Source organism: Rhinatrema bivittatum, chromosome 4 (assembly GCF_901001135.1).
Source record: "Rhinatrema bivittatum chromosome 4, aRhiBiv1.1, whole genome shotgun sequence".
Lineage (NCBI taxonomy): Eukaryota > Metazoa > Chordata > Amphibia > Gymnophiona > Rhinatrematidae > Rhinatrema > Rhinatrema bivittatum.
In genome coordinates this window covers 162,086,017-162,103,352 of record NC_042618.1, presented here as the reverse complement: position 1 = coordinate 162,103,352, position 17,336 = coordinate 162,086,017, and the positions used below count along the sequence as shown (strand labels likewise).

The window sequence follows — 17,336 nt, the reverse complement described above, 5'->3', positions numbered from 1 at the left end:
GACGGCCCCTACCATGTGACAGGAGCTGGCCAATGGCACCGATAACCCCTGTCACATAGTAAGGCCGCTGGCGCCAGTTTGATTACTGGCGACCAACGGCCCGGGAGCAGGAGATCGTTCCCGGGCCTCCCCCCGCTGGACCACCAGGGACTTTCAATGCATCTTGGGAGGGATCAGGAGGGATTGAAAAGGGAGGGCAGCCATGGGAGGAGGGAGGGAGGGATTGAACAGGGAGGGCAGCCATGGGGTGGGAGGGAGGGATGGAGGAATATACTGGCAGTGCAGCAATGGCAAAAAAGAAACATTATCATTCCTCATAAAATATCAAGAAATATAAATCAGCAATAATAAAGCCATACAAATAAAAAGGATACATATTACAAAACAGCTGATCATCCAATAATTAAACTCATATAAAACTTTTAAAATTTTCCCAAAAACCAATAGTGATATTTTAAAACAGCAGACATATCAGATTAATAACAATAAGAAGGAGGGAGAGATTGAACAGCAATTTTCTTAAGTTATCGGTTTGTTTCTGAGTGTGATTTCACCATTTCGTAAGCCCCCCTAAGTTTTACCCTCGACTTATCCACGGATAATAGCTACATTTTGATTTTGGGGCCCAAAAATTACCCTTGACTTATACATTAGAATGACTTATACACGAGTAGATATGGTAAATGGAAGCATCATCATCTTTTTTTAGGATAGCCCATAATGCTTCTTCTCTACCCCATGTCCCTAGCATTTCAATTGCTTGGATATTGTTTCTGACATAAAGTGCTACTTCTCCCCCTTTCCTGTCCTCTCTGTTTTTCCTTAATAAGTTATAGCCTGAGATGGCCATATCCCAGACATGTGATTCCATGAACCAAGTTCATGTTTCTGTAATGGCAATGATGTCCAGGTCTGCTTCCACCATTAGAGCCTGCAAGTCTGGGATTTTATTGTCCAGACTACGAGCTTTTGTGCTCAAGCTTTCCAGCTTCTCTCTTTCAGGTTACTGCTCTTCTTGGACTCCTTTTCTGCCTTATTCAACTGATTTTGTTAAATTCTTCACCCATTGTTTTGGAGATAATGGAGATGACATTCAAATTTACTTCTACCACCCCGTCCTCTAGTTTAAATGCCTTATGGCATATGATTTGAATTTTTCACTTTTTCCTGCCACAGACAGATGTAAGTCATCTTTGACATACAGCCTTTTACTATTCCATATATGGCCCCAGCCCCAATATATCAAAAACTTTCTTCCTTACACCAGGTTTTGTGCCATGCATTGAAGTTATTTATATGACTTAGCCTCTCCTTCCCCTTTCTATGAACAGGTAACACTTCTGAAAAGACAATAGTCTTCACCATGTGACTAATCTGCTTCCCAAGAGTCTGGAAATCTCTCTGTACCACTTGGATGTTTCTAGCAAGGTCATTTGTTCCCTGATGGATGATAATGTCAACTTCAGAGTCTTTACTTTCTTCATTGATTGCATTGACTATCTGATTAGCATTTCTGCAAGCCGATGCCCCCAGAAGGCTTTTAACTCTAGTATTCCCCTCAAAAAGAATTCCCAAATTAGTGCCTCTGATGACTGATTCACCCAGCACAATGTGCTTTTTCTTATGGTTTTTTGATTGTATTATGGAATTTCTGTATGCATTGTGTTTCTTCTTTCCTTTCAGATACCACTTAAGACTTCATTTACTAATACATTTTGTACTTGTGCCACTTGAGTGGGTGTCTCCGCATCACAGGTCTTATTCTACCAGAGACCATTGCAATCTATTTATTCTTTGTTTTTTTGATGCTCTGTATAAGTGGGGCAGGACATGTGGGCTGCACAATTGTAAAGAATGGGTGTCTTTGGGTCACAGGTCTGATCCTACCTGAGCCCACCGTAAACCACTTTTTTCTGGGTTTCTGAATTTTCTGTGGTAATGGGTGAATGATTCCTGAATGCTGTAAAGTAGGTGAGGATTCATTGGTGGTTGCTAATTTTTTTTTTTTGTTTATTGTAGCTAATTCAGTTTTAAGGTGAGCCAACTCCTTTTTTTATGGAAGAGAGTTCTGAACAAATGTGGCAAGCCCTAAGTTTCCAGATGGTTTGCCTCAAGATAAAGACTCCACAATTGTTAGATTGAATAATAGTCATTTTGTACATTTGATTTGATAGGAACTTCTATAATATGATAAAGAATTATCAAATCTTGTTACCAATTATGTATTCTAGCCAGACTACATTAGAAGAGCAAGCCCTGGGGAGGGTGGGTAGAAGGGTAGAATGGGAGGGAATTAGTTGATATTATTAACTACTATAATTTTAGTTTACATTGGGTTATAGGGATGTTGTGAGGACCTCTGTATTCTTAAGTGAGGGTTATTTTTGTTTTGGTTTTTATAGTTTCTGCAGGAATTGTGGTGAATAATCAATTTCCCCTAAAACAATCTGATACCCTTGCAGATTCTGGATTATTTGTGCACTCGATTTGATACTGAGATGGGGCGAGTTTTATGATGAACCAAAGGATCCAAAAGTTGTCACCAGGTTCTGGAATTTTGGTTGACAAGGAATCCTATCTTCAGCTTCTAGGGACAATGGCGGCAGCGCTTGATAGGTTCCATGGGCGAGAGTCCACATGTGCCCATTTCAGAAAAATCTGCTTTGCTAGTGGGATTCTCAGTCCCAGGATTATACCATATGGCTCCCAGTGCTGATGTCTGACAGATAGAGTCTTCAGTAGTGGTTGAATTGCAATCACTTGAAACAAGGAGTAGAGCTGGAGACTCCAGCCTGGTGATAGTGACATTGGATGCCAGTCTGTCAGGCTGGGAATCACACTATCTCAGTTTCTGCCCCTTAAGGGTATTTCTCTGCAGTTGCTAACATTGAAGATCATCTTCCTTGTCACAATGTGTTCCACTCAGAGGATTTTGGAGTTGCAAGTACATTCTTGCAGAAAGCCTTTTTTTATATAAATGGATGTGTTCTAGATTACTATCCTTTCATCCTTTTTACCGAAAGTGGTTTCAGATTTCTGTCTGAATCAGTCAGTTGCCTTGCCTTCATTCAGAATGGGGATGGATGAGGAGGAGAACAGAGCTCTTCAAGCCTTAGATGTCAGGAAAATCCTTTGAGATATCTCAAGGTTTCTAAGCTTTCTGGAAGTTGGATCATCTTTTTGTTCTGTATGGTGGTATGCAAAAAGGTGAGGCAGCTTTAAGGCTACTGTGGTGCACTGGATTAAAGAGGTAATTACAGCGGCCTGTGTGGCTTCCAGAATTCTCTTGCCTAATCAGGTGTGAGCTCATTCCACTAGAGCTAAAGCAACATCTTAGGCCAAATTATGTTTGGTATCTCTTTTAGAGGTCCGTAAGGCAGCCACTTGGTCTTCCTTAAATTCCTTTTTGTCTAAGCATTTACCGCTTAGATGTCAGGTTCATAGAAGAGACAACCTTTGCCTTGGAGGGGCTCAGGCAGCATCCCTCCCTGTTCGGGAGTAGCTTGGGTATATCCCACCTGTCTGGACTGATCTGACTGGATGAAGCGGAAGGTGAAATTACTTCTTACCTAATAATTTCCTTTCCTTGAATCAAGTCAGACCAGTCCAGAACCCTCCCTATTCTGCCATGTTTTTCAGTGTATTGTTGATGAAAGTCAAAAAAGAAAGGAAAAAGAAACTGTAAAACAGATTTAATGTTGAAGGTGTAGACTTCTCCGCAAGTGAGTCATAGTTATTCTACTATGAAACTTTTGTTCTTTAAATTTCTTGGTCTTCTGGAAGTCCACTGGTCAAAATAAGTTAGTGAGGTAATTGTTGACTAGTTTGCATTAATGTTGTCCACTGTTTAACTTGATACAGAAACACTGGCAGGCTGGTGTCAGCACAGATGCTGATCTGTCTCCATTTGCTGGTAGTTGAGCGTAACCCACTTGTCTGGATTGGTGTGACTGGACTCAAAGAAAGGAAATTATCAGGTAAGAAGTCATTTTGCCATAGCACTACCAATATTTTCTAAAACCAGACAAAATAAGGATTTCAGAAATGACTCAATATTAAACCTTTTGAAATGGAACAAATATATGGCATTAGAGCACTTTTCAGTAATAATCATTTAATCCAGGAAAAGTTATGGGTAAAACGTTATTGCAGAGGGAAGAACTGTTAGCATACCTGAAGTCTTCATTGTTCATGCTTTACATAGAGGAAAGAAGTATTAAATTTAGCAGTCTCTGGGTGACCTACATCACTAGTAGCTGTTTCAGACTCTTCCTTTCCTTTCCTCATAAAATCCATAAACTGCTGCACGTTCTGTGCTTGAGGCTGGGTTACCTGCTTTCAGGTAAGGTTTGTTTGCTGGGACTCAGGTGGTTGGTTCCCTCTGCTCGAGGCTGGGTTACCTGCTTTCAGGTAAGGTTTGTTTGCTGGGTCTCAGGTGGTTTCTGCCCTTGCTTCGAGGCTGGGTTACCTGCTTTCAGGTAAGGTTTGTTTGCTGGGTCTCAGGTGGTTTCTGCCCTTGCTTCGAGGCTGGGTTACCTGCTCAGTGGTAAGGTTTGTTTGCTGGGTTTCATGTGAGCTCTGACCTTATGAGGCTGGGTTACCTGCTCAGTGGTAAGGTTTGTTTGCTGGGTTTCACGTGGGCTCTGACCTTTCGAGGCTGGGTTACCTGCTCAGTGGTAAGATTTTTTTGCTGGGTTTCACGTGGGCTCTGACCTTTCGAGGCTGGGTTACCTGCTCAGTGGTAAGATTTTTTTGCTGGGTTTCACGTGGGCTCTGACCTTTCGAGGCTGGGTTACCTGCTCAGTGGTAAGGTTTGTTTGCTGGGTTTCACGTGGGCTCTGACCTTTCGAGGCTGGGTTACCTGCTTTCTGGTAAGATTTGTTAGCTGTGGCTCACGTGGGCTCTGACCTTTCAAGGTTAGGTTACCTGCTCAGGGGTAAGGTATGTTTGCTGGATTTCATGTGGGCTCTGACCTTTTGAGGCTGGGTTACCTACTCAGTGGTAAGGTTTGTTTGCTGGGTCTCAGGTGATTTCTGCCCTTGGTTCGAGAATGGGTTACCTGCTCAGTGGTAAGATTTGTTTACTGGGTTTCACGTGGCTCTGACCTTTCAATGCTGGGTTACCTGCTCAGTGGTAAGGTTTGTTTGCTGGGTTTCACATGGGCTCTGACCTTTCGACGCTGGGTTACCTGCTCAGTGGTAAGGTTTGTTTGCTGGGTTTCACGTGGCTCTGACCTTTCAATGCTGGGTTACCTGCTTTCTGGTAAGATTTGTTTACTGGGTTTCACGTGGCTCTGACCTTTCAATGCTGGGTTACCTGCTTTCTGGTAAGATTTGTTTACTGGGTTTCACGTGGCTCTGACCTTTCAATGCTGGGTTACCTGCTCAGTGGTAAGGTTTGTTTGCTGGGTTTCACATGGGCTCTGACCTTTCGACGCTGGGTTACCTGCTCAGTGGTAAGGTTTGTTTGCTGGGTTTCACGTGGCTCTGACCTTTCAATGCTGGGTTACCTGCTTTCTGGTAAGATTTGTTTACTGGGTTTCACGTGGCTCTGACCTTTCAATGCTGGGTTACCTGCTTTCTGGTAAGATTTGTTTACTGGGTTTCACGTGGCTCTGACCTTTCAATGCTGGGTTACCTGCTCAGTGGTAAGGTTTGTTTGCTGGGTTTCACGTGGGCTCTGACCTTTCGAGGCTGGGTTACCTGCTCAGTGGTAAGGTTTGTTTGCTGGGTTTCACGTGGGCTCTGACCTTTCGAGGCTGGGTTACCTGCTCAGTGGTAAGGTTTGTTTGCTGGGTTTCACGTGGGCTCTGACCTTTCGAGGCTGGGTTACCTGCTCAGTGGTAAGGTTTGTTTGCTGGGTTTCACGTGGGCTCTGATCTTTCGAGGCTGGGTTACCTGCTCAGTGGTAAGGTTTGTTTGCTGGGTTTCACGTGGGCTCTGACCTTTCGAGGCTGGGTTACCTGCTCAGTGGTAAGGTTTGTTTGCTGGGTTTCACGTGGGCTCTGACCTTTCAACGTTACCTGCTCAGGGGTAAGGTTTGTTTGCTGGGTTTCACGTGGGCTCTGCCCTGTGCACTGAGTCTGGGTTTCCTGCTCTCTGGTAGAGTTTATTTGCTGGGGCTTAGTTGGGCTCTGCTCGAGGCTGGGTTACCTGCTTTTTGGTAGCGTTTGTTTATTAGGTTTCAGGTGGGCTGTGCCCTCTGCTCAAGGCTGGGTTGCCTGCTCTCTGGTAGTGTTTTCTTGCTGGGTCTCAGGTGGACTCTGCCCTGTGCACTGAGTCTGGATTTCCTGCTCTCTGGTAGGGTTTATTTGCTGGGGCATAGGTGGGCTTTCCCTCTGCTTGAGGCTGGGTTACCTGCTCAGTGGTAGTGTTTGTTTGCTGGGTCTCAAGTGGGTTCTGACCTATACACTGAGGCTACATTAGCTGCTCTCTTGCTGGATTTGTTATGTGTTCTCTCTCACTGACTTATTTATTTGTTTATTTATTTATAGTTTTTTTATACCGCCTTTAATAGAAAAACTGTGCTAAGCAGTTAACAATAAAAAACAAAATCATGTTCCAAAAATATCATAACAATAAACATAATACAAAGCAAAACATATCTCCATCTGAAGAAAAAATAAAACCTAAAACTTCAGGAAAAGGCTAAACGAGAGGCCATATTGAGTTAAGGAGACATTTCGTACCTTTTAATTTTTTTCCATTAGTCCTGCTACACCACTCCAGTCATCCACGAGTAGGTTGCCTCCATCCTGCCAGTTATCATAACAGTTTTTGGCAGTTATGGCATTCAGTTAAAACAGCCAATGGATATTCGTACCACTGTATTTCTTTCTGTTGCTCTCTGATACACTCCCTCTTGCTTTTTTGTCTGTCCATTTCCGCCCACTGCCTCTCTTTCTCATTGTCTCCATTGTTATTTTTACTTGCCAGAGCGTCTTGAAGGTGAAAAGAAGAGATTTCATCAAGCACTTGAAGATGCTGAGGCTTTGCGGCGCAGAGAGGTGAGCATTAAAGCATATGAAGCAGGTGCTTCCAAGTGATTCTTCCTTTGAGAGTCCTTACACCTCTGTGGTCCTGCTGAACTGGGAATCGTACTTACCTAATCAAAACCACCCGCAATTAAGAGAGTAGCTACAGTTTGGCATGCATTTCTGTCAGTGACGGTCTGGATATTTTTATTAAACTTATAAGTATGTTTAAAATAATGTGTAGGATTGCAAACAGCTCACCTGAATATCCATTATATGTTGAGAGTTATTGAGAATGTTAGATTCCAGTTAACAAAATTAAGGTTGGTACTGAGATTATACAGGCAACATACATGGTTAGAGATTTAGGAGTTCTAGTGGAATCAGAGTTACCTAGGGATAAATATATTTCTCAAGTTACTCAGAAAGTATTTTGGAAGTTAAAAATAGTGCAAAGGTTGCATCCATTTTTTAACATAAGAAATGCCATACTGGGTCAGACCAAGGGTCCATCAAGCCCAGTATTCTGTTTCCAACAGTGGCCAATCCAAATCACAGGTACCTGGCAAGTACCCAAACATTAGTTAGATCAGAAGCTACTATTGCTTATTAATTACCGTAATAGCAGTTTATGGATTTAACTTCTAGGAACTTATCCAAACCTTTTTTAAACCCAGTAACACTAACTGCTGAAACCACATATTCCGGCAATGAAGTCCAGAGTTTAACTATGCGCTGAGTGAAAAAGAATTTTCTTCGATTAGTTTTAAATGAGCTACTTACTAACTTAATGGAGTGATTCAGGCACTGGTGATCACTCTCTAAGATACTTACACACAGGCTACAGGTGGCCCAGACTGCAGCTGCCTGAGTAGTGGCGAGGTATCCTCATAGAGCTTCTATTTCTCCTGTCTTGAAAATTCTTCAATGGCTTGGAAGGATTTGAATAAAAGAGAAGGATTCAAACAGCAGGGACAACCAAGGGGGAGGGAAGCAAGGATTCATTCAGCAGGGACATTTTCTTAAGTTGTTAAATGATGTTTCTTATGAGACACTTTATTCTGCTTTTAAAAAATAAATAAAAGTGATTTTCTTAAGTTATCAGTTTGTTTGTTAGTATGATGTCACCATTTCATAAGCCCCCCTAGGTTTTACCCTCTACTTATCCATGGGTGACAGATAAATCTTGATTTTTGGGGCCCAAAAATACCCATGACTTATACATGAGATCGTCTTATACACGAGTATATATGGTAGATCAGTCCAATTCAGACCTATGGGTTATGCTCACCAACCAGCGGTGGAGACAGAGATTAACAGGCTAGCTGATGTCACCCCCTTATAAGCTCCAGTACTGACCTCGGCCTGCCAGTATTCTCTGTCTCCAGCAGATAGTAGGCAAGCATCCTGTACTGTGAGCTGAGGCCTGGTTAGGCTGAATGAAGATGTTTGGAAAATTTAGAAGAGCAACTCTTGAAGTGAAAATACAGTACGCTCTTCCTCCGTTGAGCAAAGCCCTAGATCAGGGGGCTTCCAATGATTGGGCTGGACTCGGCTTCAGAACTGGTCTGCTTAGCCCTCCCCCTTACTCTTTCCTCTCTCCCTCTTTTCCTTCTTGAACCTTTTTGGATCCTTCCTCCTTAATAACATTTTTAAAAAATTAAAGGAGAAGGAGAAGAACGTTGTAGAATTATTCCTTCAGCTGTAGTGAATTTGGAAATTTTTGTTGTTTCCTGGTCATGACGGTGAACCTCCATGGTTGTGAAAGAAAATCAGGAGAGCTATGGCATCAGCAGCAGAATGCGGGAAGAAGTCTGCTTTGCGTCCATCATGGGGTGCATCAGCAGCAGTCTGGGAGAGCGACACGGTTATACTGTGCTTGTTTGGAGGAGAGAGGAATAGAGCAAAGCAAAGATTCAACTGTTTCAGGAGGTATCGCGTTGTGGGATCAGTCATCTTGTCAGTTCCCACCAACTCTTACTGCTGTGGCGGGAATGGCGGCCAATTTTGAAGCGCAGCAGTGAGACAAGAACATGGGGCCTCCTCTCAGCCCTGCAGTGCTGCAGTCGGCTGGTAATTTGCCAGAACACATGCTAGATGCTACCTTTAAGGCATCCAGACTTTGGAGCCTCTTCTGTATGGGTCTCTGTGTCTTCAGAATTTTTTAAATATCTTCATCAAGCCCTCTGATGGGACAGAGTTCAGTCCCAGGATCTACTCTGGCCATTCCTTCTCACCAAAGAGATGGGGGAAGTTCAGGGCGAAAGAGGAGCAGAAAGGAGATGAATGAGGACAATTCATCCAGGTCAGAGGAGCCTCTAGCAGTTTAAAGGATCTGGGAGAGGGGCACAGTCATGATTTGAAAGAAGAGAAATGGCCCTGGGGGAGAGGATAGCTCTTCCTTGGTGTGTCATTTTCATAAAGAGGAACTTTCCTCTCTAAGTGAACAGGATTTAATTGATCTGGAATGGGTTTCTCCAGAATCAGATTTTAAAGGTGGAAGCTCCTTAACCCTTTGCTTGCTAAGGAAGAGGAAAAATTGTTTCCCTAAGATTAATGTGCTGTTTGTGTGGTTACTAAGTGGACTACAGTCCCTATAGAAGGAGACACAGCACTTAAGATGTGCAGGATCAGTAGACTGAATCTGTTTTGAAGCTGGCCTTTGTGACTTCCAGTATGTTGCTTCAGGTGGCAGCTTGTTGTGGTATTGTGGCCAGAGCAGGTTTCTCTTTGTCTCAGTGCATACAGGAGTCTGCCTTAAACAGTGCTACCTCGGTCATAGAGGAAGCAGCTCAGATAGATAGAACTGGGAACAGCATATTTAGCTGATGTTTTATGTGACTTGGTTCATACAGCTGCTAGGAGTATGACATTCATTCTGGCAGCTAGGTAGCTTCTGTGGTTACATAATTGGTCAGCAGACTCAATCTCCAATTCTAATTTGATGACGTTTCCTTTCAAGAGAAAATTTTTGTTTGGTGAAGTTCTTGAGAAAACGGCTATGGTTTGTGGGGACTCCAAGGTTCCTAGACTTCCTGTAAACAGGGCTAAAGAGGTATCTCATCTTTTGCCAGCTCTCAATAGGTTCCAGGATTCCAGGAAGTATAAGTAAGGAACATCTTTGGGAGGGGGGTTTCAGAAGACCAGACTTTTTGATAGGTTTCAGGCCTTTGGGTCCTCCAAAAGAGATGGGAAAGACAGAACTTTATTGTGAGCAGATTCTTCCCAAAGTTCCCAATGACGTCTAGGAGCCCAGTCTCTGGTTCAAATGATAGGTGTTCATCTGTCAAGTTTCTGTCAGAGCTGGGTCCAGATTACTACAAATCAGTGGATCCTACAAGCGGTTCGAGACAGTTATGCTTTAGAATTTTCCTGACTTATCTCCCATACTTTTATGGTTTCCCCTTGCCAAACCATTCAGAAAAAGGAAGCAATAAAAGCAGTACTCAGTTGGCTTTTCGTTATAGGTGCCATGGTGCTTAACCAGAAAGATTATTGGGATTGCAAATGGTATTCAGTTTATTTTGTAGTTCCCAAGAAGGAAGAACAATTTTGTCCTATCCTGGATTTGAAACATGTCAACAAATTCCTGAAGGTGTCTCATTTCCGGATGGAGACCTTGAGGTCAATCGTAGTAGTAGTGAGGCAAGGTGAATTCCTTATGTTACTGGATCTTACAAAGGCATATTTTCATAAGAAAGGATTATCAGAAGTATCTTTGCTGTGTGGTGCTGGGAGGTCATTTTCACTTTTGCGCTCTTCCATTTGGATTAGCAATGACTCCAAGAACCTTTTCAAAGGAAATGGTGGTAGTGGTGGCAGATCTGTGACCAGCAAGGAGCTCTGGTTCACCCTTATTTGGATGATTAATTAATTCAAGTGAAGTTAGCCATGGAAAGAGAGTGATACAGTTGCTGCAGGAGCTGGGTTGGGTGATGAGCTTCTCAAAAAACAGTCTTCTATCGTATCAATCTTTGGAATACCTGGGAGTTCTCTTCAACTCAAAGTTGAAATATATTCGCTTGACAAAGCAAAGGATTCAAAAGCTACAGGAGCAAGTACATTAATTGTTAGCTGTCAAGAATCTGACTCTATGGAGTTATCTTAAATTTTTGGGTTTGATGGCAGCAGCCTTGGATCTAGTTCCATGGGCTAGAGCATACATGAGACTGCTTTAGAAGGTGTCGTTATCCAGATGGGATCCCTGTTCACAGAATTACAGGATAAGATTTCCTGTCCTGGAAGGGACAAAGTTAAGTCTACTATAGTGACTGCTGTCCTTGAATTTGAAACTAGGATTGGAGCTCTAGACTCCATCCTGGGTAACAGTGACAACGGATGCCAGCTTGATAGGCTTGGGAGCACAATTGTCTTGGACAAATGACTCAAGGAGCATAGACAACAGAAGAAGCCTACTGGTCCATAAATTGTTTGGAGACAAGAGTGATACGATAAGCTCTTCTCCACTTTACTCCCATTCTCCAGGGGCAGGTGATTCAAACTATATGGGTGATGCATCAAGCCACATTAGTGCTCTAACGCGTATTATATCGCATGATATACGCAATATTTTGCATCTCCCTGTCCAGATACCCTCCCCTATTACAGTGATCATCGTTGCATGCGATTTGCATGTATGAATAATGCAAATGCATGCGAAGAAGATCATGCATAGTCAATTTGATAATATTTTATCGCAGCCAACCGAGAAGGTGGTCATCCGTGATAAAATTAATGCATTAGATGTGCAGCAGGAGGCCCGGGATCTTAATGTGGACCCTGAGCTCCAGCTGCACATTTAAAGTGGCATGAAAGGAGGAAGTGATGTCATCCCTACAAGATGGATGTCTGAATTCCGGAGCTCCTCCCCTCATCCTCATAATTTAAGTAATAAACACCTTAGAACTGAAAGATAGAAATAGTGCTGAATTATTCTACTAACTAATTGATTAGAGCAATGGCAATTCGTAACAAACACTCGATCTGAAGCAGTTCTCATATGATGCTGGTGGATCCAGATTCAAGGCCCTGAGTAGTGTGGTGGAGCCCATGGAAGGTGATTCAAATAACTCTGACCAAGGAGATGCATGTTTCTGAGAAGGATCGGGTAACAGAGACTCTTTGACTAAAACTGACTTTCATAACTAGTTTAAAGACATCCAGTGTGACACATGATTGCTAAAAGAGGAATTTAGAGAGACAATCTTGGAATGTTGCTCAGATTTGTTAGATTTTGGAAAGCGAGTGGAAGAAACAGAGGAACAAATGGTGGAGCAGGCCTCTGAAGATGCAGTTAAAATCAGAAATGGTAAACTTTACAAAGCAAATGTGGACTTGATATTCAAAGTGGAAGATTTGGAAAACCATTCTAGAAGGTTGAATATTCAAATTAAAGGGTTGCCAGAATCTGAGGAATATGCAGATGCAGCCCAGGTGGTTCGTAAGATTTGTTTGGCCATCTTAAATGTGAGTGGAAAATGGGAGAGGAACAAGAATGAGCTGACATTATAATGGATTGAGCACATAGAGCACTGGGAGCCACTCCTCACAGTACCTCTCGTGATATAGCATACCTATGTAATTTTGTGCTGAAAGAAAAAGTGGTGAAATCAGTGAGGAAACCGGGCAAAGTTACTTGAGAAAGTCACAACATCTCTTTATATAATGATCTCTCACCAATTGTACTCCAGAAGGGCAGGGAACTGCAAACGGTCACCTCACTGCTGCGCCGAGAGAATATTTGTTATCGTTGGCTATATCTGAGTGGCATGGCGTTTACCATTAGCGAATCCTGAATTAAAACAGAAGATGAGGCGTTAATCATCTTAAAAGCAGCAGGCCCAATAGTGCCAGAGGAAAGCTGCCAAAATAAAAATACCTTATTGGTGGAGAAGTCTATTTGGTAGCAAATCAGCAAAGAGAAACTCAGGTGAAACATCTTCGCAGCACTCAGTGTCTTCAAATAAAGACAGAGACTCCTATCAACCTAAATCCAAGTGAAGGAGATAGGAGGCTTTCTGTCTGAAGAGATCCAGCAAGTGGTTTCTTATAATGACTGTGAATAACATGATAAAGTGAAATAGGGAAGGTTATGCGCTCAGTGAGCTATACTGCTTTGTTTTTTGGGTTTTTTTTTAAAACTCTTTATTTATGAAAACTTTTTGGCATACAAAAGAAAACACATACAAATGTATTAATATCATACAGGTATTACAATAGGCATATACTGCTTGCTTTGCGCTTGTTTTTTTGACATGTTCATGTAGATTGGGAAACAGAGAGTTAACTTGTAAGAGTTTAAAATCTGAGCTTGAGAGTAATAATTATTAAAACACATAAGGAGGATGGAGGAGGGAAGGATGTGGGGATGATCTTTCCTCTGGGATGTGATATCTTTGATGAGCGGCGGTATATAAAAAATTATAAATAAATAAATAAATGTAGGAGTCCTCTATATAGACAATGAACTAGGGAAGAGAGGGGAGGGGGAAGGTGAGGAAGGGAATATCAGGATGGGATTTGTTAAAAGAGGGGCTTCTCCTCTAATTACAGAATGAATACCAGCTTCAAACGATAATAAAGAGAGAGGTTTATTAATACAGATAAGTAAATAGAGGAAGGCGGATAATTCCTCTAGGAGCAGAAAAATACAGAAAGAATTTAGTACAAGCAAAGGTGTACAAGGTCTGTTTAAAATCTGCTCAGTGTTCTTCACGTGTGCATCAGCTTATAAAGGGTCTGGGGTCTGCTGTTATCAGTCATCTGCATAATCCACACCCTTTACCTTTAATAGCCAATCAATATATGTTTTAACATGTGTACTTTAGCTTGCTCTTACTATAGGCCACAGGCCTCTTCTTATCAGTTAGAATAACAAACTTAGTTCCATCCTTCCAGGAATGATGTCATCTGTGCTGGATGATTCTCTGGCAAGTTCAGTGATCAGTGCTTCATAGTGCTATAACTACATATGTGCAGGATATATGCAGTGCACTATTCTACATATCCCCCTGTGAAGGGTGATTAGCTAAGAACCCTTCATACCTATCTGAGTCACATATCGCCATGTCTTAGGCTGCCCAGCCTAGTTAAGGCTACTCCTTACTGGCGAGAGGCATTACCCGTCTTCGTACCGATATGCTCATTTTTCACAGATAGTCATCACAGGTGGTGGGGAATGGTACAGTGTCAGCATGAGAATCCAGAAGCATCAGGTTCAAGGTTTCAGCTTGATTAAGCATGATCCGAGTGCTAGTCTATGTTACCAGCATTGCAGAAACTTGATCACGGCATCTTCATAGGCAGATACAGAGACATGGTAAGCAGAGACAGACAACTAGCCCAAGTAAGGCAATTGTACACATGGAGCCAATTAGAATTTGGAATCCTGAACCTAAACTAGAAAACCATGAGCCAAGGGATCCAAATGGATCACTGACATCAAGTCCTTTCCAGGTTTGCACCGGTACATGTGCTATAGACATCATGTTCCGAGTGATTTCCTCAATCACTTCACCCTTGTCGTCTATTTGAAGACAACAGTTACTGAGGTTAAATTTACCACATAATCCTCTTTCTACAGCTAGTATATAATCTAATGCTAGATGAGTCTGATAAATAGCATTCCAAAAACCCTTTTGCTGAGTGGCTAATATTCTCAGTGCTTTAGCAGTTTCATTAGTAATTATTTCAACAACAGCTTGCAATCTTATAATACGATTCAACATATAAATTGGAGTTCCATAACCCCAGGAGCCTTTCTAATAGGTTACAATATTGAGCCAATAAGAATTTACCATTTGAGCTTACATGGTATAGTTGAGAAAAGATTGAGATAAACAAGAAGAATTGCCTATAGCTATAGTGTGTAATACTGTGTAAGGTCTATGGATGCACTTTGTTGCAACAATGGAATGGGCCAATGTCCACTGCGCTTTACATGAGATGGGATCGGTGCTTTTGCACATGGGGGTCACAAATATAGCAATCAGGAGGGATAACCTAGCAGAGCAGTTGGACATCCTTCTTAAAAGGTACAGAGAAAACATGAAGAGGTAGTCCATTGGAATGGACAAGGAGGAGAAGGAAAAACAACAGAAACATAAGGCATGTTCTGGTCATAGGTAGGAGTAGGTACAGTTGCATATCCTTGTGAGAGGAAGCCTCAGTTAGAATGGGTAAATTTCTACAAGGAGATCAATCTCAGAATAAGCACAAAGGCCACAAAACTACTAAGAAATATTTGTAAGAGGGTGTAAACAAACTCCAGGTAAAATCTGAGAGGAAGTGTTACAGGAAGAAATGTTCAAAAAGGTTACAGAGAAATCAGAGTATAAAGGGAATAGGATATTGGAATATAAAAAGCCAGCAAAGTAATTACTATAGGTACAGGCTGCAGAAGAAAGAATAAGTCAAAGAGATGCAGAGGTACTACCAGTAAGACGAGTGGGAAAATGCTAGAAATAGCTTACAGCAAATAGAACAGCATGAATGTAACGTACTCTGATGTAGCAGAAATATATATGCACATAAGAAAAGGAGAGATCCAGAGAAAAACCTGATAGTTAAAGGATAAGGGTGTGTATGGCCAAGCCAAATCATTACCACATCTATAGGTCAAATCCCAGAATGCGGGTAGGGAATATACTTAAAAATGAGGGAAACCGACCTTTTGGTAGGGAGTCAAAGGGCAAATGTCATAACTAGATCTTGAGGAGTGTCTCATTTATGGACTTGTATCCATTGTTGGGCAGGGACTTCAGTAGGGTCAAAACAGGTAATGGTTGTATGCACATACACTGTATTGTGTGGAATTATGAGAACGGTATGTAACTGTCCCTTCACAATCATAAGGGAATTTGTATAGCAGAGTAGAAGTTTTAGTCGTACCATCTATAGTTACTGTGATGCAAGCATTACAATTCGGGTCAGTGGTGCATACAGGGAGTATGCCATTCCAAAGGTATAATGCACAAAGAAGGATAAACATGTTAATGCAAAAAGTGAATACCAATCTGAAAATACAAAAGCAAACTGATAGTAACAAAGAAAAGAAGGCAAAGAAAAAGGGCTGTTGAAACATCAGGCAAGTGCAGTCATGTGACAAAGCATCTGTAGGCCCAATAGTGGATAAAACATTGTCCAGGGATAAGGGATTCAAGAAAACATTTGACCATACTGGGGCATATCTCGTTCTAAGAGAGCAATCAGTGGGATATAGTATGTGGGTAATGTAATCAAGGCAGCTTTCATAGACAAGGGTAATGGGTGAAGAAAAGCATATTACATAATCGTATAAAGATATAAGAGGTTGGGGTTAGACAAGGAAGATACTATAAAATTTAGAAAAACCAGCATTAATTCTGTCCAAATAATGGCAATTTGCAAATAGGTCCAAACAGCATCTGAGCAAGACAAAAACAATGAATATGATGTATGATGGCAGTCTTTGAAAACAGTTCACAGTCCAAGTCAGGATAATCTTTGAATTCAATGATGCAGATGGGGGAAAACAGGTCATTCAGCTTAGTGCACTTCAGGGACAGGAGACAGAGCCGTGCAGGTCAACAGTAGGTAGGTTACTTGATCAGAAGCTACCATAAGGGCAAAACAAATTCAGATTAATTAGGGAGAAGAGTTCACCACAGACATCACATCACAAAGAACATTAAACTTTGACATACAACGTCACTCATTCAGCAGGTGCAAAGACATATGACACAGAAAACAAACAACAAGAAACATATGGGTTACGTCTGATGAGCTCAAACCCTTAATCAAAAATAAAGGTAGGCCAAAAAAAGTGTGAAAAAGTACTGAGAAAATGTCTAGATCGATCTAGAATAAAAACAAAAGAAAAAGCAAAAAAAAACAATCAGTTGAAAAATGAAAAACAATGAAAAACTGAGAAAAAGGAGAAAATGTAATCTTCAAATGGTCCAACGACTATTGACCTGGGGAAACATAAAATCTGAGAACAGATAAAGGTTAGAGGAATTACAGCTCAATTGAAACTAAATATCCTGATATGAATTCAGCGAACTGCAGTCATAAAGCTACTGTTGGTTCTTTAATATGGCTGCGCCACTAGGAGGCGCTGTGCTCATTAATATTCAGCTTCCACTCTTTTTTTTTTTTTCCTGAAAGACAGACCTGTGACAAAATCATGGTTACCGGGATAACTCTTGCGCTGCTGGGGAAAACCTTCACCTCTGTGAAATGAGGAAACATCATTAATTAGAACATGTAACTGATACATAAAGGCAATTTCCCAATTCGCAAGAAAAGACTTAGGGCTGTACTGTAAGTATGCCAGCGCAATGACCAAAGCACTGAATACCGTGAAAGAGACAGAATCCTGACT

The 17,336-nt window shown here is 41.7% G+C and overlaps 1 protein-coding gene across 1 annotated transcript in view; it reads left to right on the top strand.

Moving 5' to 3' along the window:
- The window catches only part of LRRC45 (leucine rich repeat containing 45), a 170,619-nt gene that overhangs the window by 98,011 nt on the left and 55,272 nt on the right, over positions 1-17,336 (top strand). The window contains exon 13 of the mRNA XM_029599051.1: positions 6,936-7,006. Within this exon, the coding sequence (XP_029454911.1) occupies positions 6,936-7,006 (71 nt within the window). The remainder of the gene's footprint in view (positions 1-6,935; positions 7,007-17,336) is intronic.